Here is a 27,636-nt window from a genome sequence, read left to right as displayed (position 1 = left end):
ATCAGAAGAGCAGCGCTTAGCAAATTCAGTTTAAATTGAACGCTGGGGTGGAGGATGTTAACTTGGTTCTGAGTTCGAATTTTCAGCCAATCAGAAGAGTATTTTACACGCAGCGCTTAGCAAATTCAGTTTAAATTGAACGCTGTGGTGGAGGATGTTAACTTGGTTCTGAGCTCGAATTTTCAGCCAATCAGAAGAGCAGCTCTTAGCAAATTCAGTTTAAATTGAACGTTGGGGTGGAGGATCTTAATTTGGTCTATTAGGGGGGAGGATGTTAACCTGATCCAAAATTAGAATGCAGCCCCAAGAGTGCAGGACAAGATATTTGGATGGAGTGATAGACAAGACATGTGAAGTGTGGTACAATTGCACTCAGACTATTCTGACACACTAATTATTCATTTGATTTTTCAATTTGTCACTATTTTTCTCTCAGTAATAGTTGAAAGTGCGGTGGTGAGGTGGTTACGTCTCCGCCTCTCAATCGAACTGTCGGATGTTCGAGGCCCAACATGATCCGTGCTCGTAGCTTCAGGATGAGGCAACATTACCCGGCCCAGAATAATAACATGTAGGTCTTAAGCACGGGCACAACAGCAGTTCGCCGTGATGAGCTGTACAGCTTGCATATTGGTCTTTTTCTCTCGTGGATAAATGGTCTCAACACTGCGACTTTGAGGGAACTCAGATTGTATTAGAAAGCATTGAATTAAGATATTAATTACTAATCAGATGAGCATCAAAACCATCATCATCATCATCATCATCATCATCGTCAATAGCAATCAAATCATATCCATCCATAATTCAAACAAAGAAAACGTTTAAGGAATAATGTCGTGAGGACAGAACAGAGTTCATACACTTCAGTGCACCATATGAAACGATGACAACCAAGTTGATAAGTTGATTGGCACCTCCTGATCGGACAACAACAGCAGCATCATCATCAGTGGCTACGCTTCACCTTTACTTCTTCAGCACAGCGTACACAGTGCCTCCGAGGAGGATGCCAGCCCAGCTGCGGTTCCACAGCCAGGCGCCAGGTGACGTCATGAGAATGGCGGCAGAAGACACGGCCCAGAAGCAGACACTTTGCAGTGTGGTGAAGGTGGATCTGGGACACAGGTATGATTGGCCCGCGAATCTTCTAGCCTTGCCCATGTCACTGTTGTAGAAATGGTCCAGGTCTCTGCATGAACATAAGAAAATGCAATTAGCACAGGACGCTCAAATTCCACCACACCATTTTAATTAACAAAATGAAAAATAACATTTTTTTAAGTTAGCGATGGGGGACTGGACTGAATTGGTTCATGAGCCAGAAAAAAAAACAGTTAAGAACAACTAAAATATTGAAAAAAAACCAAAATGAAAAGAAAGAAATTCAACTTAAACTTTTAGCCGGAAGAAAACTCAGACCAGCTTGCCTCGACACAGAAAACTGTTTTGGAAACCAAATCACTACAGAAAGGGCTTTAATGTGATACTTAGGATCCCTATGATCTTTCTTTGAGGCAGTGAAAACATATATCCCCAAACTTCTTTCCCATTTCTTTTAGGGGCTGCGGCAAAAAACAATGTCAACAAAGGCCACCCATTAACTTCCATTCAGATCCATTAATTGTTTAAAGAGACATCAAAAATGTTCCAAGCCAAGTGACGCCAGCACATATAACGCTCCTAGTTGCACTTGCTCGTACTGCAACATTTTAAACTGAGAATTATGGAATCCGGCAGCAAAAACAACCAAATTTCTCATCTGAAAGAAAACCAAAAAGGCAGATTAGATCAGATATCCAAGAACTTCCTAACTTTGAAAAAATTACAGACAAGAAATCTCAGTTGAGATTCCCGCACAAAACAAGGGGTTCCTGAAGGAGAAGAGAAGTGCTGCCGCCTATCTTGTCCAACAATTATGTATCCTCTTTGCCTCTGCCAACAGCAAACAAATTAGACTATTAGAGTTACAATCTACGCGGATGACACAAAAATTATTGATACAGGCATTGACATGCCTACCACTGTCTGAGTATAGCTAAACGATCTCTTTAACTGGATGGAAAACCAATAACCCAAACTATCAATTCATTAACCCACTTCACATCTTCACTAGTTGGACAAGAAATGTCATCAAAACCGGAAAAAAAACGAAGCCGAAATGTCATTTGTGTTAACATGTTTGTTGGTCTTAGATGGCATCTTTCTTTCAAAATTTACTACCAGCGAATGTTAGGCTTTCAACTGCCTTATGATTCGTAGGGTGACGCAACCAAACGCAATGATAATTTCATTGTTACCATGTCCACATTTAGTCAGATTACCTCATGCTCTTTTTAATGCAGTACTTCAAATCATCTCTTATTCCTGGTTCTGGTTGAAACTGACCATTAATAAGACTTTAAATGGCTCAGATATCTAACGCATTCAGTTGTATAAAGCACGACAAAAACAATTAACCATTTTTTGGTTTTTTTTTTATACGGGAAACTCATTTTCATTTCCTCAATTTATACACGACTGTTTTTTAAGGCACTCAGTTGCAATTTAAGAACGACCACCATCAATCTTCAAATCATTTTCCCTATTTTAGCTAAAGAAGGATAATCTTAAGCTTCAATTTGTACAGGCCTATTTTTGACATTGGTGACTGAATGTAATGATTAATGAAAAAAATTACACTTGTTTTGTTTTCAAAGTCGCCACCTTCCTTTTCAGCTGTTCAACATGATGGCACTCATTTATTTTCTCGACGATTTTACAGAATCTCATCAGTTTGGTGCTTTATTTTGAAGTAAGTTCTTCAAAGCTAAATATAGTGTACCTCCATGCTCAACTAATGACCGAAAACCGCTTCAGAGGTGACGTACACTCAGGTCATCAACCTCGAAAACGTGTTTGGAGACTTGTGTCCGATGCAGCTTACCTATCTGTAGATAAATGTAGCAAACAAAAAACCCGAGAGGAGAGGAGGCTTTGCAGCAGCAAAGACTACGGAAGCAGTAAACCGCTTTCATGCATTCAAAATGCCAGCGACGCCTCATGTTTTGATGAAGTTCACACAAACAAAACATCGAGCTCCTATTTTTGTCCTCGAGATGAAAATTGGTTGGTGCTGCCAAAAAAAGAAAAGAAAACCCATCAAAACTCGATTGTGAGAGTGGAGGAGCCTTCGGTTTCTGTTGCGTACGCATTGGTAATCGCTAATGTCGGAAGTTCAGCTAGCAATGTCAAGCATGGGTCTTAAGTAATCTTTGAAATTCAAACGAAAGTGAACGAAGTCTTGCAGGTTTCACAACAAAAATTCTGGTATTTTGTGCGATGGTCAGTTTGAAAGCGCTGTTTGTGGAGACACAAATCGGCCATCCAAACGTCATTGAAAATTGAAACTCACATTTTCTTGTCCCCAAATGGATCAAGCTGCCAATGACGAGTTCTTCTCATCTTTCGCTCATTTTCAAGACGGTTGTAACTTGCCTTCAACTTGTTGGTTTGTTATTAGGTGCCCATCTTTGTTATTCAAAAGAATCGGAAGACTAGGTTCCAAACAAAGGATCCGTCTCCAAGAACGATACCACAGTGAAATTAGATGCCTTAAAAGAATGCTAGTTTTCCCATGCGCCCTGCTAACGGATAGCCAAAACGTACTTAAAGCAGTCAAGCTCATATTTCATGGATCATCTTACCCACATTTTTCAATTTCAATTATAATCTCAACTGTGCAACAAAAATGTTTTCCAATTTGTGTTAATCCAAATTAAAACTCAAAGTTTTGTATGTGGAACGATTTTGTTTTGCCAACAGCTTCTATTTTTGTCGATGGACGTGACGCCTCTCAAAAGAAGACCTCATGGTTAGGTGGTAAGGATGAGCACATGATAAAATCATTCAAGGTGAAAACCTCTCGGAAAACGATAGGAGGCTTCTATACAAACAACCTAAAAACATTTTTAGCAAATTGCATAGGATGCAGGCTACCTACCTGTATATAAATGAAGCAACGAAAAGATGTGCTAAAACCTGACAAACGAAAAGAGGCTCAGCAGCAGCCAAGCTTACGGAAGCAGTGAACCGCTTCCATCCATTCAAAATGCCCGAGACGCCTCATGTTTTTCTCAAGTTCACTCACACAAGCATCTCTTGCCGAGCTCCTATTTTTATCCTCGAAATGAAGTGTGGTTGGTGCTGCCAATAAAAGACGAGAAACTCCATCAAAACTCGATTGTCAGAGTGGAGGAGCCTTCGGTTTCTGTCGCGGACGCATTGGTATAAGCTAACGGCGGAATTTCAGCTAGCAATGTCAAGCATGGGTCTTAAGTAATCTTTGAAATTCAAACGAAAGCGACCGATGTCTTGCAGGTTTCACAACAAAAATTCTGGTGTTTTGTGCGATGGTCAGTTTGAAAGCGCAATTTGTGGAGACAAAAATCGGCCATCCAAATATCACTGGAAGTTGAAACTTTTTTTCTTGTCACCAAATGGATCATGTGGCCAATGACGAGTTCTTCACTTCACCAACCAGGCTGACTCGGCTTCTGGTTGACAAAAAAGTCAGATGCTGGTCGGCCTCAGACCCCGAGAGTTGATACATTTGACAATCTATGCTGTTGTGAGTAGTTACATACACATTCAATTATCTTAATTAACGTCTTGTGTTCTTGTGACCAACGAACTTGAGCTGTAATTTGCCTGTAACTTGTTGGTTTGTTATTAGGTGCCCATCCTTCTTGGTCAAATAAATTGGAAAACTAGGAACCGAAAAAAGGATGGCTTAAGCCATCCGTCTCCAAGAACGATACCACAGTGAAATTAGATGCCTTAAAAGAATGCTAGTTTTCCCATGCGCCCTGCTAACGGATAGCCAAAACGTACTTGAAGCAGTCAAGCTCATAATTCATGGATCATCTTAGCCACATTTTTCGATTTCAATTCTAACCTCAACTGTGCAACAAAAATATTTTCCAATTTGGGTAATCCAAATTAAAACTCAAAGTATTTGTATGTAGAACGCTTTTGTTTTGCCAACAGCTTCTATTTTTGTCGGTGGACGTGATGCTTCTACCACAAAGACCTCAAGGTTAGGTGGTAATAATGAGCACATGATACAATCATTTAGGGTGAAAACATCTCGGAAAACGATAGGCTTTTGATATAACCTAAAAACATTTTTGGGGAAATGCATAGGATTCAGGCTACCTACATGTATACAAATGAAGCAATGAAAAGATGTGCTAGAATCTGACAAACGAGAAGAGGCTAAGATGCATCGAAGCCTACAGAAGCAGTAAACCGCTTCCATCCATTTAAAATGCCCGCGACGCCTCATGTTTTTTTCAAGCTCACTCAAATATCCATCTCCTGTCGTTCCTCGAGATGTAGTTTGGTTGGTGCTGCCAATAAAAGACGAGAAACTCCATCAAAACTCGATTGTCAGAGTGGAGGAGCCTTCGGTTTCTGTCGCGGACGCATTGGTAACAGCTAATGACGGAAGTTCAGCTAGCAATGTCAAGCATGAGTCTTACGTAATCTTTGAAAATCAAACGAAAGTGACCGAAGTCTTGCAGGCTTCACAACAAAAATTCTGGTGTTTTGTGCGATGGTCAGTTTGAGAGCGCGATTTGTGGAGAAACAAATCGGCCATCCAAACGTCATTGGAAGTTGAAACTCACATTTTCTTGTCCCCAAATGGATCATATGGCCATTGAAGAGTTCTCCACTTCATCAAATAGGCTGACTCGTCTCCTAATTGACAAAAAGTCAGATGCTGGTCGGCCTCAGACACCCAGAGTTGATACATATTACATCTATGCTGATGTGGGTAGTTACAAACAGGTTCGTTTATCTTAATAACCGTCTTGTCTTGTTGTGACCAACGATCTTCAGCTGTAATTTGCTTTTAATTGTTAGATGCCTTAGGAAGGATAGAAAAAAACTAGATGCCTAAAATGTGTTCTATTTTTCTCTCAGCCTGCTAACGGATAACCAAAACATACTCAAGCATCGTGTTGAAGCAGTCAAGATCGTATTTCATGGATCATCTTTCCCATATTTTTCAAATTCAATTCTAATCTCAACTCTGCAATAAAAGTGTTTTCCAATTCGGGTAATCCAAATTAAAATTGAAAGTATTTTTATGTAGAACGCTTTTGTTTTGTCAACAGCTTCTATTGTTGTCGATGGAGGTGATGCCTCTCCCAAGAAGACCTCAAGGCTAAGTGTTAATGATGAGCACATGGTAAAACAATTCAAGGTGAAAACCTCTCGGAAAACAATTGGAGACTTCTATACAAAAAAAAAAACAATTTAAGGGGCTTGTATAAGACGCAGGCTACCTATCTGTATAAAAAAGAAGCAATGAAAAGATGTGCTAAAACCTGGCAACCGAGAAGAAGCTCAGCAGCAGTAGCCTTCGGTTTCTGTTGCGTACGCATTGGTAATCGCTAATGACGGAAATTCAGCTAGCAATGACAAGCATGAGTCTTACGTAATCTTTGAAATTCAACCGAAAGACACCAAAGTCTTGCAGGCTTCAAAACAAAAATTCTGTTGTTTTGTGCGATGGTCAGTTTGAAAGCGCAATTTGTGGAGACACAAATCGGCCATCCAAACGTCATTGGAAGTTGAAACTCTCTTTTTCTTGTCCCCAAATGGATCATGTGGCCAATGACGAGTTCTTCACTTCATCAACCAGGCCGACTCCGCTTCTAATTGACAAAGAAGTCAGATGCTGGTCGCCCTCAGACCCCGAGAGTTGATACATTTGTCATCTATTCTGTTGAGAGTTGTTACAAACACGTTCGTTCATCTTAATAAACGTCTTGTGACCAACGAACTTGAGCTGTAATTTGCCTTTAACTTGTTGATTTGTGATTAGGTGCCCATCCTTCTCGGTCAAATAACTTGGAAAACTAGGTACCGAGAAAAGGATGGCTTAAGCCATCCCTCTCCAAGAACGATACCACAGTGGAATTAGATGCCTTAAATGTGTGCTAGTTATCCCCTGCTAACGGATAAACAAAACCTACTTAAGCATGGTGTTGAAGCAGTCAAGATCATCTTTCAATGATCATCTTTCCCATATGTTTCAAAATCAATTCTCGTCTCAACTGGGCAGCATAAATTTTCTCCTCTTCGGGTCATCTTTTAAATGTGTACAATTGTGTATCTGAATCTGAAAGGTTATTATTTGTAAACAGCTTCTACTCAAGTCGATGGAGGTGATTCGTTTACCAGAAACACTTCAAGGCTATAGAGTATTGGAGCACATAGTAGAACCATTCAAGGTCGAAACCCATCAGATCACGATAGGAGGATTGCTTGGGATAAAACAAACGTTTTTGGGATTTTTATTGGGTGCGGCTACTTATCTGTATATAATGCAGCAAACAAGATATTTGGTATAAACTGGTCAGCGAGAAGAGGCTCGGCAGCAGCGAGGCTTCCGGAAGCAGGATTGAAAGCTTTTATGAATTAGAAGGATAGAACGTTTTTATAAACTTAGATTTCCCACGATGCCTCATTGTCCCTGGTCACAAAAACGGAGCACCTTCAATTGGACTTCCTGCGATACAGCAGCCCTTTATGTCCTGGAGATGAAGTTTGGTTGATGCTGCCGAAAATGGACTGAAAAAAGCATCAAAACCCGATTATAAGAATCGTTTGGTTCCTGTTGCGAACGCATTGGTACTCGCTAATGATGCTAGTCCGTTTAGCATTGTCGAGCGTAATCTACGAAAGTGAGTTTGAACGCGCGACTTATGTATGGACAAATGCGCATCCAAAGCTGATTGGACATTGACAAAAAATCATTTTCTCATGTCCGCAACTGGATTATGCGACCAATGGCATTTCATCAAGATTTGGAGTTAGTTCTGAAGGTCTAAACCGGTTTGAAAACTTGACATTTTAGTAATTTCATAATTCTGATGAAGCTCATGTCTTATGGTTGACCTCCATGCCCCAGAGCTCACTTTTGGTCGTTGTATTTTGATGGAAGTCACCTTGACAAAAGGTAAACCGCGTAAATTTCCATCAATTTAAAAAATTCTCAAATCTAGTTCTCGATCGTAAAAGTCTAGGTAACAAAAGTCATGGTTATGAAAACAAAAGTCATGGTTTTGTCTATTAAAGGGACATGATGGAGGTGCTGAAACGATGAATCGTAATTAAGCGGGAAAATCGACACGGAAACTACACGCCAGGCATTCCATTCACATTTGCAAAAAATACTGCGGGTTGATGCCTCTTTTTGATTTGTTCCATCTATGACAATCGACTTAAAAATATTCAGAAATCCAGCTGGAATGATACACACGCGTCTAATATCCCCGTGCTGGCTATGGAAATTGCCTGTAAGCTGCCATGGCTGTTTTTTTTTACTGGCGATTCGAACAAGCTGTATTGGCAGTAGTTTTACAAGGAGAGAATTCACTTGCAACTTCAGTATCTACAGTGACTTTGACTGTGCGAACGCCATGGAATATATCCAAAAAAGAACATATGCAGCAGGGGTCATCATTTTTCTAGGGGTCATTTATAAAAATCTAATCTCTTTTATAAAAAGATAACACGCTCAGCAAGCTGCAAAAAAAACAACTTCAAAAAAATAATTGATATCAACTAGGCATGCTGCAGTCTTGTCTCGGTCGCTAAGCAATACCAAACAGAATGATGTCAAGATTCAACAGAATACTCTACTGCTGGATAGACTAAAACGAGTCCATTCAGCTGCGCAGCCGTGGTCGAATGGGTTAGGAACATGTCTCTCAACACAAGGGTCACGCGTTCGGATCCCGCTTCGTTCACGGCTGGAGGGCTCCCAGTATCATCCGCCTCCTCAAGGTAGGTGAGGCTGCGGAGAAGTGGATGACAGGCCAGGGGACAAAAAAAGTCCATTTAGCTAAGAATTTCTGGTCGGAGCTCACCAAAATTACATAGCTCAATTTTTGTGAACATTAAATGTAAAAACTGTGTTGCACATTGCAACTGGCTGCACTAAAACGAGGCCACTTGAGCACCTTCATTGCAAAACGGAAAATGTTTCAGAGTCAAGCACACAATGATGAGCTGCGCTTAGATATCTCCGTCGGAGCTCACAAAATAATAGAGCTGATCACTACACGACTTTTCTACTTGAATCTTTTACAAAATCAATCTCAATTTAATTTGAACAACAGCAAAACAGTTCACCTCCTTGACGAAGAAAAAACCTTCTCGTCGCTCAATTGAATAGATCCAATAACTATCGAAAAAGCCAGAAACCTACTGGTTCAAAAGCCAAAGTTTCAACGAGCTTCAATATTTCAACTCCCACAACCCTACGGGTTCAACGAATCTCCATGTAGAACAAAAAAGTAATGCTCGTGGACTTACACGCCTTCTTGATATCTGCACTACGGATACAGCACTCACTTCAACCACTTATCGAAAGTCAATAAAGACACCAACAACAGCCGAAATGTCAGGTCAAACAAACAACATAAACAATAGAAGACTGTGAGACCAGACCGTCGAAGTCGCTAATTGAATTACGAGAGCATTTTTTTTGGTAGATTTACTCGGTTCAACGCGTCAAAACCTGCTCTGCTCACTGGACACTACTTTAGGACTGCTGGAAAAGATTTTCTTCCCGGTCTTAGCGAACCTCGAGATTGCCACAGCTACTGTTTTACAGACAAAAAGATGCTCAAAAGCTTCTTTACATTTGGCATTAGTGAGTACTGAAAAAGGACGAAGAGACACCAGTTACGACGGCAGTGGAGACGACGCCATTTGTTAACAGCTACCGACAAAAAACAGCAGTAATGTTTCACATTATCATTCCAGTTAGAAAACATGAGTTAAAGTATCAACAGTTAAAACAAAACAAAGTTGAAAGATTTCAATGATCAAGGAAAGCGACAAGTATACAACGATCACTTTTAAACAAAAATTTTTAAAGTTCAAGAACATGTTCTGACAGGCACTTTCTTCAAAACTAACCCAGTCAGAGAAAACTGGTTCAATAGCTACCCTTTTCCCACAAGGCAATTTATTTATACAAGCCCACTTTCGAAACAAAATATATTCACGTTTTTTTTTCGCGCCAATTCCGCTTTCTTAATTAAGGAGCCTAATTTGCCCTCCTTATAGCAAATGAACTTGAGATGAACTTAAGTAAAATCTCATCAAACCGCAAAAAGTCAAATTTGAGCCTGAAAAAGTACATGACCTCAATAAATGTCTTCACTACGTTCAATGACACAAAAAATGGTTGCGAGCAATTTTCACTGGAAGAGAAAATGTCTTAGCCGGGCTCAGAAACACTTAAGACCTCAGTGAAGGAAACCTACTTGTCTTTCTGCTGGAACTTGTCATGCAGCCATGTCTGGAACTCCTCTTCCGTTTCAGGGGCATCTCTGATGTCTATTCTGGTCACTTTCACATGCACTCTATTGTAGAAACCCATGCCGAAGTCTAAACTGAAGCTTATGCCAATTAACTAGCTCCAAAAGTAAAACTAACCCCCCCCCCCCCCCCCCCCCAGCGATTATTAAGCTTTTGAGGAGACACGAAGCACGTTTGGAGTTGACAATCTGTTCCCGGAAGAAAGCGACATTAACTGAAACCCGTCTTCGATCTGGGTTAAAAAATGCTTGGCAAGTAAACAGCAATTACGAAGCAGAAAAGAGTTCAAGGTTAATAGAGAAGTACCATATCACATGGGCCAACAAGATAAGCGACTTGTAAGTTTCCTACTATATTCACCTGTGAAGCTAATGTTGCTGTTTCTGATTGCTAAATTGGTGGGCAAATAGCGCTCCTCATAACCAATGGTGACGTCATAGACTGCATCCGCATAGTTACGTAACTGCTGTACACTCAAAAAAGCTGCTTTAACTCGAGGCGTCAAGTGGTGTTTCAGCACTGGCAGATCTGAATGCGAAAAAAAGCTCAATTTATTATCGAACAAAAACAAAACATAGCCAAAAGACAGTTGGAAAAGAGCCAGTGCACTACAGGAGACAGAAAAAAAAGATTTTCAAAAAGGTCACGAAAAAAAATAAATCACCTTAAAGTTTTTTTTAATTTCCAAAATGTTTGATGATTTACAATTTTTTGCTAAGTTGAAGACGCAATTTGAGATATCTGAATCAATCGGTAAAGTTTATCCCGTTGGGAATTTTAAAAATTAAAACCCATCTCTGAACCTCATGTTTTCGAAGAGCTTCATTTGCCTTCCAATCCAAAAAGAAATTGAAATGAAATTTATAAAATTCACTTCTTTCAATGACATTTCTCTACTAAGAGAAACAATATGTAACTTCTGTTTTGGTTCATTTTTGCCCAGCAATTCAATTGCATAAGCACAAGCAATTGCACGTATGAACTCAGTGAAGCTATTCGCATAATAAGTTGTTCAAAGGGATTTTGGCGATTGCGTGGGCACATACAGAATCAGTTCAATTTCTATTTCATGTTCTATTTCAGCGTGTCCGTAGAGTGGAGCCAAAAAAATTCGAAAAGGTCAAAAAAATAGATCTATCAAAATGAAACAAAAACATGCCAGAAAACAAAATTTGAACAAACACACACACAAAATTTGAGAATCAATTTGAGGCCATTAAGCCGATATAATATAGGCCGAAACCTTTCAAGCCGAAAAAAGGAAAGGAAAAAAAGTTGTCTATTAACACTTCAGCAATTTTTGCAATCCAAAAAGGAGCATAAAAATCATGTTTTCATTGAAACGACTCAAAACTATAGTAAGTCAAGTAAAATTAAACACAGCAGAAGTAAATCAAACAATTGAAGCAATCACAATTTAAGTTGGGCACAGCCAAAGAAACGATTCTAAAATAATGACAACTAAGCCGACAAAACATAAGCAGACAAAAAATAGGCAGGCAATTTTTTTTAAATAGAATATTTCCCGTTTGAAAAAGAAACAGGACCTGTCAGATTCGAACCCAGAACCTTTGCCCTCCCAGACATATTCGTTACCTCCAGACTAGGTGTGCCGTATACGAACATAATCTTGAATTCGTTATGAGCTTAACCTAAACTTACCATTTCTAATTTTGAATATTCTGTGAACAAAGTTATTTCCCGGGGAAAAAAGTTCTATTACCCGATTGTAGTACCCTTGCAAAATAAGTGGAGATTCGAAAAAGAAGCGGCTAAATCAAACACAATTTGGCTGATAAATAGTGAAAAAATAGTTTTCTATAACCAGACTAAACGGAGTCAATGCATCTGCCGATCAAATTCGTGTATTGAGTCTGGTAAAAATCCCATGTTTTAAATTTTATGGTAAAAGGTCGGTTCCCGCGTGGAGTGAAGAGTGCTAACTTAATTTGTGTGCGAACTGCTGACTCTTTTGAACTACTTTGGGCTTGTCTGGGTTGTATCTGGTTCCCTCTGGAAATATCACCAACCACACTGGCATCTGCAGCCTCGGATACACCTGCAGCTGTCTCTCGATATCCTCGATGTCTTTGGGAGTGCCAGTGCGTCTGACGTAGACACAGTTGTGCTGGGGAAAGTACCATCCGAAAATGGGCATGTACTTGATGGTGTCCTTGAGAATGTATCGCACTCCTGCCAGAGAACCCTGATTGAGAGCTAATATCTCACACACAACCCAGTCGGCTAAAATCCATCTCTTATCAAATCGAATACAAACCAGATAGCATGATGATTCAGAGAAATAACAAAACCAGATTAAAAAACTCACCACTCAACATACAATTAAGTGTCTGAAATGCTAGATGATTTAAGAGCAAAAAGCAACTTGATAACTTGATTGAGCACCTGCACTCTGATGATTTGAGAGCCAGATGACATTCTCTCTCTTCTTCAGCACTTCTTTCCCATCACCGTACAGTACTAGCTGAAAACATAGCCAACAGAAGGTTGGAAAAGTCTAAGGAACTCAAGGAAACCGAAAAAAAGACAGTTTTTTTTCAACTCAACTCTATGACAACACTTAAGAAAATTTTTGTGAACCCAAAACACGGCTGAAAGGGCTTCAATTTGACACCGCACTTAACCCCCTACGAGTTGTCTTAGATGTAGTCAGAATCTGCTGCAAAAAACAGACCCTACGCCATGATCCCTTCCAACAGCTAAGTCGGATTTAAGGAGAGTCGGATTTAAAAAGACTGAGATTTTGGTTCGACTAGGTTTTATACAATCACAACTGAAAAAAAGACAACGGGCAATGTGATGTACCTGAGCTCCGGCACAGCTCTCGATGATGAATATGATGAGCTGCTGGTATCTCTCAAACAGAAAGTCATCCCCCTTCGGATAGTACTTGCTAGGCAGACAGAGAGACACCAGTCGCCACGAGGTCCACAGAATAGAGTAGGCCCCACATTGCAACACTGCCAGCCCCAGCATAGGCAGCGCCATGATGTACCGGGGCGCATCCACCAGCCGCATTGCAGAAAGGTCACCCGAGCAAGATCAAACTATAACCAAACATTTCTCTGAAAACTGCAGTCAAATTAACTATGCAGAACAACGATTGTTATTTATAAGACAGAATTAGCGAGACGAAAAAACCGAAATGATATTTTCGACGACGAGAGCACTTGTCCATTTGTTTCTTCCTTAGGCTGCAGCAAAACAGCAAGCGAACAGTCTAACTGAAGGAGTCCTCTCGCAAATAGATAAAAAATGTGCAATTTCAAAAACTAACCAAACTGAGCAATTATGCATATCGCTGGCGACACGAGAATATTTCGAGCCAAATTCCAATGAGAAACACAGATGCACAATTACCCTCGAACAACTTGGATAAAAAACAAGAGCAAACGACCAAATTCATCAAGGGGTATCGGAGAGACTACAAAAATTGTAGTTTCCGATAAAAATCAAACGCACTATGACCTTCGTGAAAACGGTAAAAATAACGTCAGCAAAAAAATACAAATGCACATGACTATCGACCACGTAGAAAAAAAACTAGATTTGAGAAAGTTGACCGAGCTGGCCCACTTACACTAACGCTTTTTTTTACAAAAAAAAGTAGGATAAGCTACCTATAAATATAACACCCCGCAGAAAAGCTCTATTCAGAATAAACATATTATAGATCCGCGATGCCTTATGCTATACCAAAACCAATCAGGAATTTCAAATTTCCGCCAAAATTCGGCGAGGCGTTCCACTTACGAGTTTCCGGGATACGAATCAATAAAACTTGAACCACAAGATAAGTCAACCATTTTCTGGAAAACATCTACTCACCTTCTCTTCTACACTTTCTTGAACTTTATCACTCAGTCGTAATCACCAAACTTTAATCACCTTCACTTATTTGAGAATAGAAAAAAACTGAATGATTTTGGATAATTTCTAGTGCCTTTTACCTCAACTCCCCTTCCCAATTCTCATCACTAATTTTTATTTACGTTTTCGTCCGCAAAGTTCATTCGACTTGAAAATTTTACAATAGAACTGAAGCAATGTAACTGGTGTTTATCTGAACTCTTACTATTACCACATTCAAGTTTAGTGATACAACGAAGTGTACTTGGACCTTTGTTGTTGTTCATTTTCAAAGATGACATGGTCGATTTGCCATTTCAGCCTGTTTTAATTTCCCTGATGATACAAAACTGAAAACATAACCCGCTCCTCTCTATTTCAATCAGCAGGATGACTTGTATGTACTTGAACTTTGGGCGACTGATCACGAGCCTAGTTTTAATATATCAAAATGATGTGTTTTACCAATCGGGATCAAGAAATTTGCACCCCTTTTTATAGAAACTAAGCTCCAAATTATCTATCTTAGTTTTGATTTAGGACTAGAAGGTACTTCTATTGTGAAATGGGTTTATCATGCAAGAAACAAATTACAGAAGACGCGAGGAATTTTCAGAATTTTACAGCAATGTACTCCACGAAATATTCCTGCGGGCGTGAAATTAAACCTTTTCCGGTCGTGCGCAAAATGCGTTAAACTTGAAATTTAAAACGCATTTTTCTCAAATTGGATTGAGTTTAGGTGAAAACTTATGAAGACAAAACTTGCTTAGAATTTTAGCAGAATTAATATGGTGTAATTTGTTTTGCGAAATTCGGGTCCGAAATTTTACCCCAAAAATGGTTCATTTTGGCTTTTCTTATTTAATCAAAAATTACGCCAAAAATACCCAGTCGATCACAGACACAATTATATCAAAGTGAGCCCCTTACGTAGCCCAACAAACTTTAAGAAGGGTATAATCTCCAAAATGTGGTATAAGTTAATTTATTTTTGTTTGATAGACAAAAAAGGTCATTTTTACTATATAAAATACACCTTTTTATTTAAAAACAATTTTTAAACAATATGCAATTTTTTTTTTGGAGAAAATACCTTGCTTAAATTTTGTTGAACTACGTAAGTGGCTGAATTTGATATAATTATGTCTGTGATCGACTGGGTATTTTTGGCGTAATTTTTGATTAACTAAGAAAAGCCAAAATGACCCATTTTTGGGGTAAAATTTTGGACCCGAATTTCGCAAAACAAATTACACCATATTAATTCTGCTTAAATTCTAAGCAAGTTTTGTCTTCATAAGTTTTCACCTAAACTCAACCCAATTTGAGAAAAACGCGATACGAAAGTAACGGAATATTTGTGCTCGGGGTGGGTTTTTTTTTCTTCGGACAAATTTCGACTTTTTAACTAGCCATTTTTGACGGAATTTTTTTTTATCATTCAAAAAGTATTGTTGTCTTGAGCTTAAATTTGAAAAGATATTTCAGCTGTGATCATTTTTCGTAAGGTTATGGGGCTTTAAAGATTGCCATTTTGGCCAATTTGAGACAATTAACGAGCGATATATTTCGCGCTATTAACGCGTAAGCGGAGATTTAATCCGTCTTAGAAATTGTTCCAAATTAGTTGAAAGAAGCTTAGTTGCCATAATTGATTTGTTACGAGGAACGAAATCTATCGTTTTGTAATTTATATGGCGTGTGGGGGGATGATTTTCATTTAAAAAAATTCAAATTTTGGGGAAAAAAAATTTTCATTTTATTTTATTTGATTTAATTTTTTATGTTTTTACTGCTGCTCCACAAACCTTAAAAGTCAGTCCGAACATTCAGGGCTTCGCCCTGATATGAGCAGTCTTGTCTTGCTTGGTTTCTGAATATAAAAGGTTGAGTCAATTCGAGTCATCCAATTACTCTGATGTTTACAGTTTTACGGCTCTAAAAATGTTTACGAGCTGCTGTAAATTTCAAATAGGCTGACGATAGCTTACTAAATAACTGAAAGGGAGGGACATACGATTCTTCAGTTCGTCTCAGAGCGAGTTGCTTAAACTTTGCTGATTTGTTCGAAATCCAGGAACCAAATGGGACTCTCAGAAAAACTTCACATCTCCAGTTGAAGCTCAGCAAATTTTCTAACGTCCACACAACGAAAATGTTTTTTCTACAGGATCGTGAAAATTGCCAACTTAACGTCACAACACTTTTGTTTGACTAATATAAATTTCCACGGGTAAATTGAATATTTTACGACTACTACAACTATTACTACCACTAATTGATTCGTCGATTTTAAACTTAGTATGAAGCAAAGCTCAAGCTTCTTTAGAAAAAAATATCTTCCAGCATTACACAACCAGCAGCAGTGCCCCTCACCTCCGCTTACATTGAAGGAGCAGACGGTTTTCTCAAGTAATTAACCAATCTGACCCAAAATTTCTATCTTTAAACCTCTAGCTAGTTTAAACAGCATTTCTGAATCTTATCATTAACATTTTTTTGCACTTACCCAAGTACTTCAACAACCGCCACAACAATAAAAACAATTAAAGCAGAGCAAACAAAAGCAGAGCAAAACAAAACTGATAAAAGATTTGTAGGAAGGTTTATCAGATCACGCATTAAGAAAAACTATAGTGCTTCAAATAGCTCGTTGAACGTAGAAACAGCTTCTCAAAACTTAAACAAAAACAGTGATATGTAAAGCAACCGTACAATTTATCTAGATTCATCCATCAGGGATTTCTATTTCAATAATACAACAACTTATAAAATCAAATTTTGATTTATTTGTTCAATAATACAACAACTTATAAAATCAAATTTTGAGTTATTTTTGACCAAAATGTCTCCAAAACTACTGAAATTCACAAACATTTTAACTTTCAAACTTAAAAAGGAATTTAAAAGGCCGATGTCATACAATGCCATTTTCATATTTCAAAAAGTGAAAAAGAATTTATTTCTCTGTTAGTATAGATTAATATCAGATAATTTTGAAGAATATTTATATGCATCAGTGAGCACAGCTAACAAATCCATGGGGATCACATGCTTTGCTGCCTTAATCTTAAATAATCAACTTGGCGCATAAAATTCAAGTTCTTTTAGTTGATTTAAGCCTAAGGTAAAAACCTGAATAATTTAAAGAATTTCAGGAAAATTCCTATTGGTCGCAGAAATTACCGTACTAAAATTCCGCTTGTTACAATGAAAAATCTCTAACCCTCGAGCATGCAAGAAAATGTCTATACTCATTTCCTTTAAAACAAAACCAAATTGTTAAACCCCTTTGGGTTTACTGAAAATTCAATTCTTCATTACTTCAAACTGAGTTATAAATTGTTATATTAGTTCAAAGCTATAAATTGGTTTTTAAAATGAGAAAAACAAGTTAGTTTTGAGGGAAATTACTCTCGTTCAAAACAACAGAAAGCTTTGCACCACGATAGCTCAAAAATGCTTGTTTAATTTTAGTCCTTCAAAAAGGAAAATTTGATTAGACCTTTGGTAGCTCTACTAGTATTGTATATTGAAACTTCTTTTTCTTTTTAGAAAAGTCAAGCTTTATAGGCGCGAAATTGCTCATAAAACAAACCATAGCAGCTCAAAAATATAGTTCATGAACGTTCAAAAAATTAGCGTTTTGAAAGCCAGTCCTTATATTTTTACAGCTCAACTTAATGAAAATACGTGGCACGATTTTCTTTTGCTACATATACAAAAGTAGCGGGAGCTATAACTCCTACCTCTATATCTTAGTATTCCGTACTGCATTATGTATCTAAAGAGACAAAATCACTTAAAATATGATTAGACATAATGTCTCAGTTTTAAAATTATAACGCACTGCTCGGGCAATTTAGTTTTTACAGACTTTATATGAAAGAAAAATCATCACTTTTGAGTTAATGTGGATGTGCTTGCATGATTTGGAAATATCCTGTTTTTGTGCAAGCACTTTGGCGTGCCATATTAACTTATCACACAGAGGCGAAGCTGCGCTTCGCAAACAAGCGAGGAAAATGCAAAAAAAATCTCTAAACAAGCAAAACACAGTGAATTAACAGAAGGTTTAAAAGACACCTTCAGAAACTTTTTTGCAAGGCTTGGGAGTAACACGTTCTCACATCTGCTTCATGGCCGCTCGTAAATTTACTAACACTAGCCACCAATAAAGCAGCTGCAGTTTCAAATTGCCAATGCGATGCAGGAAACTCGACCAAAAAAAGTGTAACTATTTCAATGTTCCGTATTTGTATCTTCTACCGGTTGATTAGGATTTCCACTTCCTCTCAATCGCGCCACGGACACTTGGAAGAAAAACTAGTTGCCCAGTTTATGCTAGATTCACATATTTTAATATTTTGATCATATTTTGTACTGATACTGAAATGCGTAATTTTGAAAGTTTCAAAAATGGACTTAACGCAAAACCCCAGTGCTTTTTCTGCTTAAGTAGTGGACTAGCTGCATATTTAAAGAAAAAAACTACTAATCAACCTTTCAACTGAATTCTTTATCTCAGATTTTGCTGGGTAGTTTTCGAAAAAAAAATTGAAAAAGATTTCAAAAAGGATCAAAAATTGAAAAGTTGGCTTTTCCTAAATTCATAAAATTTTCTCTACTAAAGCATGAGAATATTTTCGTATGCAGGGAAGATTTCCAAACCCTGATTTTAAGAATGAATACTTACTTTCGGCTTTAGCTAGTAGCTTTCGAGAACAGTGATAAATTTCTTTTCAAAAAAAAAAACAGTAAAAACTTCAAAAAATGGATTTTTCCGATGTTCATATCGGATTTTCTACAAAACAAATGAGGCGAAACAGATAACGCAGAAAAAAATCTTAGCACGAAGTTGGTTGGAATGAATTATCAACCAACCTCAAGATCAGCAGGTTAGTTTTTGAAGAAAAAAAAAAGAAGTTTCCAAAAAACGGGCAAAGTTTCAAAAACTGTACATTTTCTAAAGCCATATTTTTTCAAAACGTAGGGCAAAACCGCTTGAGCAGGGAAGGTTCGCATACCACGTTTTTTTTTCCGGTTGAATTTTTATTCTCCGATTTCGCAGAGTAGTTTTTGCGAACAGTCAAAAAAATACACCAAAATGTCAAAAAAATGGGCTTGTTGAGGCCATCACTTTTTCTTCAAATTTAGGGGGGAATATCCGCTTGAGAAGGAGAGATTCCAATGATAAGTGTTTTAGTTTAAACTTTCATCTCAGATTTACACATTTATTATTTGAGAAAATGAACAAATTCAAAATCAAATATGTCTAAAATTCCCCTGAAATTTTCGAAAGCAGTAGAACGTGGTGTAAACTGAAAAGAGACTAGCAAAAAATGCAGGCACATAGAATAGCAGCCAGCTTTTCTAATGACACCATTGTTTAGAAAACTGGTTCAGTAGCTTTTGAGAAAAAATGAAATTTTTGCGAAAAGCAAAAATTTTTCAAAGGGTCGCAAAAAAAATTAAATCCCATACATTTTCATAACACCTGTTGATTTCAAACAGGACCTAATACTAGCCAAAAATGAAACAGCACTATATGCTTTAAATTATAAAATTCTTAAATACGCTCAAATATGATCAAATTGAAATATACCAAAAAAGCCACTAATGAGCACTTTTATTTGCGACTTAGGAAAAAAAATTTGTTCGTAATAATACACTTCGCTTCGCTTATGTAATGAACATTGAAGTTTATTATCGTTAAGCCAAATGCTGACTGCATTGAGATCGCTATTGAAAACTTCTATAGAGCAAATAAAACCTGTAATATTCGTATCTTCAGCAAATAAAAAACTTCCCCTTTACCAAAAAGCTTTCGCAAGATCATTAACACCAGATCTAAAAACTGACAGTACACCTGAATGAACCCTGGCAGTTCCGAGGGTGAGAGTTTCAAGTTCTTAAGTTTATGAAATCTTGGATGCTCCGCAAAAAAGTTATTCAAGCAAGCTACTGAACCGATGAAACTTCGATATCTAGAACATTTTTCGCATTCTCTTAGACATTAAGCTTTATAGAGAATTTCCTTAAGCTTTGCACTCGTCAAATTCAAAACGTTACGTTCGTTCAGTTAAAAACTGCGCATTCAGACTTTCAAATAATATATAGATGATACGCCATCTTTAAATTCAGATTTTTTCAAATTGAAATCATATCATTTTAGAAAGATCGCTTGGAGCCAACTCGAGTGAAGATAAGTCAACAGTAAAACTTTCACGATTTGTTAATTTAACTTTCAGCTCATCTTTTCTAAATTTTATCTTATGGTTTTCGTATTTGTTTTTTGAGCAGCAATTCGTTTTTCTACTACAACTGTTCCAGATTTTATATCTTCTTTCTCTGAATTGTTTAACAAATAGCTAATGACATCGAGAATTCTGCGGCACGATCCTTCGGGTATAGCGATTCAAGCCGCCTTATCGTATTTTTTTCAGTTATGTCCACAACATTGTTGCAATTTTGAGTGGTTCTTGAGATGAACACTAAATTGTCTTGAACAACGCTAGTTGTATCCACATGTCAATGGCATGTTTTCACGTTCACCTTCCGTGTCTGAATGATATGCCATTTTGAATTCAGATTTGCTAGAATTAATGTTAAATCGTTTCGGTAAGAATGCATTCAGCCAACTCGAGTATAAATAAGTCAACGGTATCGGTTTGCCTGTCCGTTAATTTAACTCTCAGCTGCTCTTCCTATAACTTCAATAACGTCTCTTAAAACGGAGAGACAATGATGGAAAACGACTTTCAGCAAATCAGAATTGAGCATTCGAAAATTTATCGTATTTTTTTTCCAATCTACTATTAGTTTTCTTGTGCACTTGTTGCAGAATCTTTGTCCTCGTTCTCTGAAATTGGTTCACAAACAGCTAAGGAAATCGAGTATTTCACGATCGAGTATTCACTGGCGCCTCACGATCGAGAGCACATAATGGCGTCTCTCCGTTGTTAATGCAACGTAATTCAGACGAGATTTTTGACATTTAGCTGTTATTGTGCTGTAATTGAAAACTATTCGCTGACTGCAATTAACTTTCGGTTTCAGCTTTCCTTAACGCACATCAAGTAATTACATGTCACGGCTTTATTATTTAGGCATTTCACAATTGAACTATACTGTTTGGATTAAATACTTTATCAGTTTATAATAAAAAAAAGTTTGATGTTTTGAGGTCATTTTCACTTTTTGTAAAACTGTGACTTCGTATTAAATAACATATCTTCTAAATTGCGTTTTATTAAGATTGCCTAATTTGTTTGTCGTCTAACTTCGCAACCCCCTTGAGTTAGCGTTAAACGATTAGTTAACTGACCCCAGTCATGTTTATGCAAAGAATTTGCTGTAGCATACCAACTATTCGGGGATTAGTAGGTACTGTATGTTTAGAGACTGGGTAAGCAAACTACTTTGCGGCAACAGTGGCGTCTCTTATAACGGAGAGACAATGATGGAAAACTACTTTCAGCAAATCAGAATTGAGTTTCAGATTAAGAAAATAAACAAGACCATTAAATTAAAAAGAACCGATGACATAATAAGCAGACAAATGAACTTCTATATAATGTCCGATCTAAGACGCATCGGAAAAAAATATAAGCTGAGGTTTCTAACTTCTCTGAGTGCATTCTAAGGCCTGCTGGCTACCTCGTCGAAGGGACCAGCGCGTGGACTCAAGGAAAGGAAGTGAGGAAAAAGCTGAGGTTTCTAACTTCTCTGAGTGCATTCTAAGGCCTGCTGGCTACCTCGTCGAAGGGACCAGCGCGTGGACTCAAGGAAAGGAAGTGAGGAATAAGCTGAGGTTTCTAACTTCTCTGAGTGCATTCTAAGGCCTGCTGGCTACCTCGTCGAAGGGACCAGCGCGTGACTCAAGGAAAGGAAGTGAGGAATAAGCTGAGGTTTCTAACTTCTCTGAGTGCATTCTAAGGCCTGCTGGCTACCTCGTCGAAGGGACCAGCGCGTGGACTCAAGGAAAGGAAGTGAGGAATAAGCTGAGGTTTCTAACTTCTCTGAGTGCATTTTAAGTCCTGCTGGCTACCTCGTCGAAGGGACCAGCGCGTGGACTCAAGGAAAGGAAGTGAGGAATAAGCTGAGGTTTCTAACTTCTCTGAGTGCATTCTAAGGCCTGCTGGCTACCTCGTCGAAGGGACCAGCGCGTGGACTCAAGGAAAGGAAGTGAGGAATAAGCTGAGGTTTCTAACTTCTCTGAGTGCATTCTAAGGCCTGCTGGCTACCTCGTCGAAGGGACCAGCGCGTGGACTCAAGGAAAGGAAGTGAGGAATAAGTTGAGGTTTCTAACTTCTCTGAGTGCATTCTAAGGCCTGCTGGCTACCTCGTCGAAGGGACCAGCGCGTGAACTCAAGGAAAGGAAGTGAGGAATAAGCTGAGGTTTCTAACTTCTCTGAGTGCATTCTAAGGCCTGCTGGCTACCTCGTCGAAGGGACCAGCGCGTGGACTCAAGGAAAGGAAGTGAGGAATAAGCTGAGGTTTCTAACTTCTCTGAGTGCATTCTAAGGCCTGCTGGCTACCTCGTCGAAGGGACCAGCGCGTGGACTCAAGGAAAGGAAGTGAGGAATAAGCTGAGATTTCTAACTTCTCTGAGTGCATTTTAAGGCCTGCTGGCTACCTTGTCGAAGGGACCAGCGCGTGGACTCAAGGAAAGGAAGTGAGGAATAAGTTGAGGTTTCTAACTTCTCTGAGTGCATTCTAAGGCCTGCTGGCTACCTCGTCGAAGGGACCAGCGCGTGGACTCAAGGAAAGGAAGTGAGGAATAAGCTGAGGTTTCTAACTTCTCTGAGTGCATTCTAAGGCCTGCTGGCTACCTCGTCGAAGGGACCAGCGCGTGGACTCAAGGAAAGGAAGTGAGGAATAAGCTGAGGTTTCTAACTTCTCTGAGTGCATTCTAAGGCCTGCTGGCTACCTCGTCGAAGGGACCAGCGCGTGGACTCAAGGAAAGGAAGTGAAGAATAAGTTGAGGTTTCTAACTTCTCTGAGTGCATTCTAAGGCCTGCTGGCTACCTCGTCGAAGGGACCAGCGCGTGGACTCAAGGAAAGGAAGTGAGGAATAAGCTGAGGTTTCTAACTTCTCTGAGTGCATTCTAAGGCCTGCTGGCTACCTCGTCGAAGGGACCAGCGCGTGGACTCAAGGAAAGGAAGTGAGGAATAAGCTGAGGTTTCTAACTTCTCTGAGTGCATTCTAAGGCCTGCTGGCTACCTCGTCGAAGGGACCAGCGCGTGGACTCAAGGAAAGGAAGTGAGGAATAAGTTGAGGTTTCTAACTTCTCTGAGTGCATTCTAAGGCCTGCTGGCTACCTCGTCGAAGGGACCAGCGCGTGGACTCAAGGAAAGGAAGTGAGGAATAAGCTGAGGTTTCTAACTTCTCTGAGTGCATTCTAAGGCGTGCTGGCTACCTCGTCGAAGGGACCAGCGCGTGGACTCAAGGAAAGGATGTGAGGAATAAGCTGAGGTTTCTAACTTCTCTGAGTGCATTCTAAGGCCTGCTGGCTACCTCGTCGAGGGGACCAGCGCGTGTACTCAAGGAAAGGAAGTGAGAAATAAGCTGAGGTTTGTAACTTCTCTGAGTGCATTCTAAGGCCTGCTGGCCACCTCGTCGAAGGGACCAGCGCGTGGACTCAAGGAAAAGAAGTGAGGAATAATCTGAGGTTTCTAACTTCTCTGAGTGCATTCTAAGGCCTGCTGGCTACCTCGTCGAAGGGACCAGCGCGTGGACTCAAGGAAAGGAAGTGAGGAATAAGCTGAGGTTTATAACTTCTCTGAGTGCATTCTAAGGCCTGCTGGCTACCTCGTCGAAGGGACCAGCGCGTGGACTCAAGGAAAGGATGTGAGGAATAAGCTGAGGTTTCTAACTTCTCTGAGTGCATTCTAAGGCCTGCTGGCTACCTCGTCGAAGGGACCAGCGCGTGGACTCAAGGAAAGGAAGTGAGGAATAAGCTGAGGTTTCTAACTTCTCTGAGTGCATTCTAAGGCCTGCTGGCTACCTCGTCGAAGGGACCAGCGCGTGGACTCAAGGAAAGGAAGTGAGGAATAAGCTGAGGTTTCTAACTTCTCTGAGTGCATTCTAAGGCCTGCTGGCTACCTCGTCGAAGGGACCAGCGCGTGGACTCAAGGAAAGGAAGTGAGGAATAAGTTGAGGTTTCTAACTTCTCTGAGTGCATTCTAAGGCCTGCTGGCTACCTCGTCGAAGGGACCAGCGCGTGGACTCAAGGAAAGGAAGTGAGGAATAAGCTGAGGTTTCTAACTTCTCTGAGTGCATTCTAAGGCCTGCTGGCTACCTCGTCGAAGGGACCAGCGCGTGGACTCAAGGAAAGAAAGTGAGGAATAAGCTGAGGTTTCTAACTTCTCTGAGTTCATTCTAAGGCCTGCTGGCTACCTCGTCGAAGGGACCAGCGCGTGGACTCAAGGAAAGGAAGTGAGGAATAAGCTGAGGTTTCTAACATCTCTGAGTGCATTCTAAGGCCTGCTGGCTACCTCGTCGAAGGGACCAGCGCGTGGACTCAAGGAAAGGAAGTGAGGAATAAGCTGAGGTTTCTAACTTCTCTGAGTGCATTCTAAGGCCTGCTGGCTACCTCGTCGAAGGGACCAGCGCGTGGACTCAAGGAAAGGAAGTGAGGAATAAGCTGAGGTTTCTAACTTCTCTGAGTGCATTCTAAGGCCTGCTGGCTACCTCGTCGAAGGAACCAGCGCGTGGACTCAAGGAAAGGAAGTGAGGAATAAGCTGAGGTTTCTAACATCTCTGAGTGCATTCTAAGGCCTGCTGGCTACCTCGTCGAAGGGACCAGCGCGTGGACTCAAGGAAAGGAAGTGAGGAATAAGCTGAGGTTTCTAACTTCTCTGAGATCATTCTAAGGCCTGCTGGCTACCTCGTCGAAGGGACCAGCGCGTGGACTCAAGGAAAGGAAGTGAGGAATAAGCTGAGGTTTCTAACATCTCTGAGTGCATTCTGAGGCCTGCTGGCTACCTCGTCGAAGGGACCAGCGCGTGGACTCAAGGAAAGGAAGTGAGGAATAAGCTGAGGTTTCTAACTTCTCTGAGTGCATTCTAAGGCCTGCTGGCTACCTCGTCGAAGGGACCAGCGCGTGGACTCAAGGAAAGGAAGTGAGGAATAAGCTGAGGTTTCTAACTTCTCTGAGTGCATTCTAAGGCCTGCTGGCTACCTCGTCGAAGGAACCAGCGCGTGGACTCAAGGAAAGGAAGTGAGGAAAAAATCGGAGAATCTTGCTTTCCCGGCTGAGTTGAGCTGGACCCTGGTTTGTCTTATCTTACTGCTCTTAATCTTACAAATTATATTAGTTTTTTATACCTTTAGGTTAATTTATGAAGCCGCATATTCAGCAGCTTCACCCGAGAGCTACCTGTGTTAAGTTTTTGTTTTGAATGCATATTTATACAAATTTTAATTTTTTGTTGCTAAAATAACTGCTCTGATTAAATTTTGTTGATTCATTGTTAGCGTAGCGTTCAACAAGCCTATTTCTGGCTTTCTTACTATCCTTTCTTGGGCTAAATTAGTAATCTGACGTCTGCTCTTTGATTATTTGATGTACACTCAAGATAAGTAAATAAATAAAAATGCGCCCTCCCCTAGCTCACCCTCTTTGCCCTTCTGCATTTTTAGCGCATAAGTGGATGCGGGGCGCGGGATGGAGGCGGTAACTGTAAGACGTGGGGGCGAAGGAACGTGGGGTGTTTGGGGAGACGTGGGCAGATCGTGAACAGCAGGATGACGGGCGTGTTCGTTCGAGTTCACGTTTTGCATACAGCTGCAAAATAGAGTGAACATCTACACATGTGATCATTTTTTATGGATTTCATGTAAAGAAAACAATCAATTATATTGAAATTAAAAACGAACTACAATATGTTATAATGCATTAAAAACCCATTATGTGGTCTCTATTTGTCGCAATAATTGATTATTTACACATTTTACAGAGGCGAAGGTGCTCTTCGCAAAAACTTCCGAGAACACGACCAAAAAGCAGCTCTATCAAGAGGCATAAGAAAAAGTAGAAATAAGCCTCGAACTTGTAAAAACTCGAGGCTTAGCAAAAACTCGAATTAGCTAAAATCTGCGACCTAGCAAGTTTGAGTCTCATGCACTAACCATTCAGCCACGGATGCTTAGAATCCCTAGAAACTAGCCACCAATAACGCAGCTACATAAGCTAATAAATTGCCAATTCGATGCAGCAAAAGTAGCATCAAACACAAAAAAAATTTATAATTTTGCATGTATTAAATCGCAAACCATAAAGCCACATTATGTATAAATCATGAATTTCAAAAAACTGAGAGATATACTGAGTTAAAAATTTCTGAAATCGAGATTGTTTTTTTGTTGTTGTTTGAAGCTTTCTTCGGTTCACTTGATGAACCAAAATGCATCAACTGTGTAAACTTATAACTATTCGAATGTCAAAGCACAAATTATCAAAACGCTGTAAAGGTGCAACAAAATATCAATGGTGCAACAAAATATCTTAATGCCAAATTCGATGCAGCAAATATTGTTGCTTTAAATCGCAACAATATTTGCGACTTACAATGGAAAAAAAAGAATGTTCGTACTAGCTTCGCTAGTGTAAATACCGAAAATTGAAAAAAAAAGAATTATTCGAGATCTGCAGGGATTGTACAGCAACTTGGCTGTAATACTATCAAATCTTTTCTGCTTATTTCGAAATTTCTGCTTATTTAGTTTCATGCAAAAAAATCATTTAGTGAATAGGAACGACTAACGTTTCTGATTGGTTTAAAATTTTCAGCAACAATATCTTTACATTTCTATTTCAAGATTTCAGAGAATTCTTTGTTATCTAAATGGAAGTGCGATGCTCTAGTAGTGTTTGTTTTGGTAAATAGTTGACGGCTATTGATTAATTGACCAAAAAAATAGAAAATCTGTTATTCGATCTGTTTATTTTTCTTTTGCTTTTCAATTAATTGCGGTTAATCGTTGAGCATTCTTTATTGGTACTAAATACATCGCTAGTGGTTCTCCTTGTGCCGAATATTCTTGTGAAATATACACTTTTTATCAATAAAAAGACTGGCTTAGAGTTGGAGTTCGATGGGCGTTGAATACTGCTGAACACAATTTTTCAATAATAGTGAGATCGCAATTTAGACTACTAAAGGTGTTTCTAGTAGCTACAACACACGCGAAGCTGCACTTCTTTGCAAACACAAGGGAGAAATTGGAAAAAACAACACTAAAAAAGTATAAAAAACGAGAAAAATGAAAGTGAAAGCAACAAGTTTTGACACAAAGGTGAAGTTGCACTTCGCATACACAAGCAAAAATATGACCGACAACGCTACTGGGAAAAACTGAATGAGTAAAAC

At 39.3% G+C, this 27,636-nt stretch overlaps 1 protein-coding gene across 1 annotated transcript; it reads right to left on the bottom strand.

Annotated features, from left to right (window-relative positions):
- Positions 1-704: 704 nt before the first annotated feature.
- LOC134853545 (1-acyl-sn-glycerol-3-phosphate acyltransferase epsilon-like) lies at positions 705-13,475 on the bottom strand. The gene is made up of 6 exons (XM_063869547.1): positions 13,213-13,475; positions 12,793-12,871; positions 12,331-12,630; positions 10,747-10,914; positions 10,332-10,455; positions 705-1,192 (listed from the first exon to the last, which is right to left on the bottom strand). The coding sequence occupies exons 1-6, from the start codon at positions 13,423-13,425 to the stop codon at positions 970-972; spliced, it is 1,107 nt and encodes a 368-aa protein (XP_063725617.1). The 5' UTR covers positions 13,426-13,475; the 3' UTR covers positions 705-969.
- Positions 13,476-27,636: the final 14,161 nt, after the last annotated feature.

Source organism: Symsagittifera roscoffensis, chromosome 1 (assembly GCF_963678635.1).
Source record: "Symsagittifera roscoffensis chromosome 1, txSymRosc1.1, whole genome shotgun sequence".
In the NCBI taxonomy this organism is placed as follows: Eukaryota; Metazoa; Xenacoelomorpha; order Acoela; family Convolutidae; genus Symsagittifera; species Symsagittifera roscoffensis.
The sequence above is the reverse complement of the archived record's forward strand: the minus strand, read 5'-3'. Positions and strand labels throughout refer to the sequence as shown.

Excerpts from the sequence above, each read along its gene's own strand:
- LOC134853545 (XM_063869547.1), bottom strand. The coding sequence starts at position 13,425 with ATGCGGCTGGTGGATGCGCCCCGGTACATCATGGCGCTGCCTATGCTG. Across the intron at positions 12,872-13,212 it reads AGAGCTGTGCCGGAGCTCAG|CTAGTACTGTACGGTGATGG; the intron begins GTACATCACATT and ends CTATGTTTTCAG. Across the intron at positions 1,193-10,331 it reads AAGTTCCAGCAGAAAGACAA|AGACCTGGACCATTTCTACA; the intron begins GTAGGTTTCCTT and ends ATGTTCATGCAG.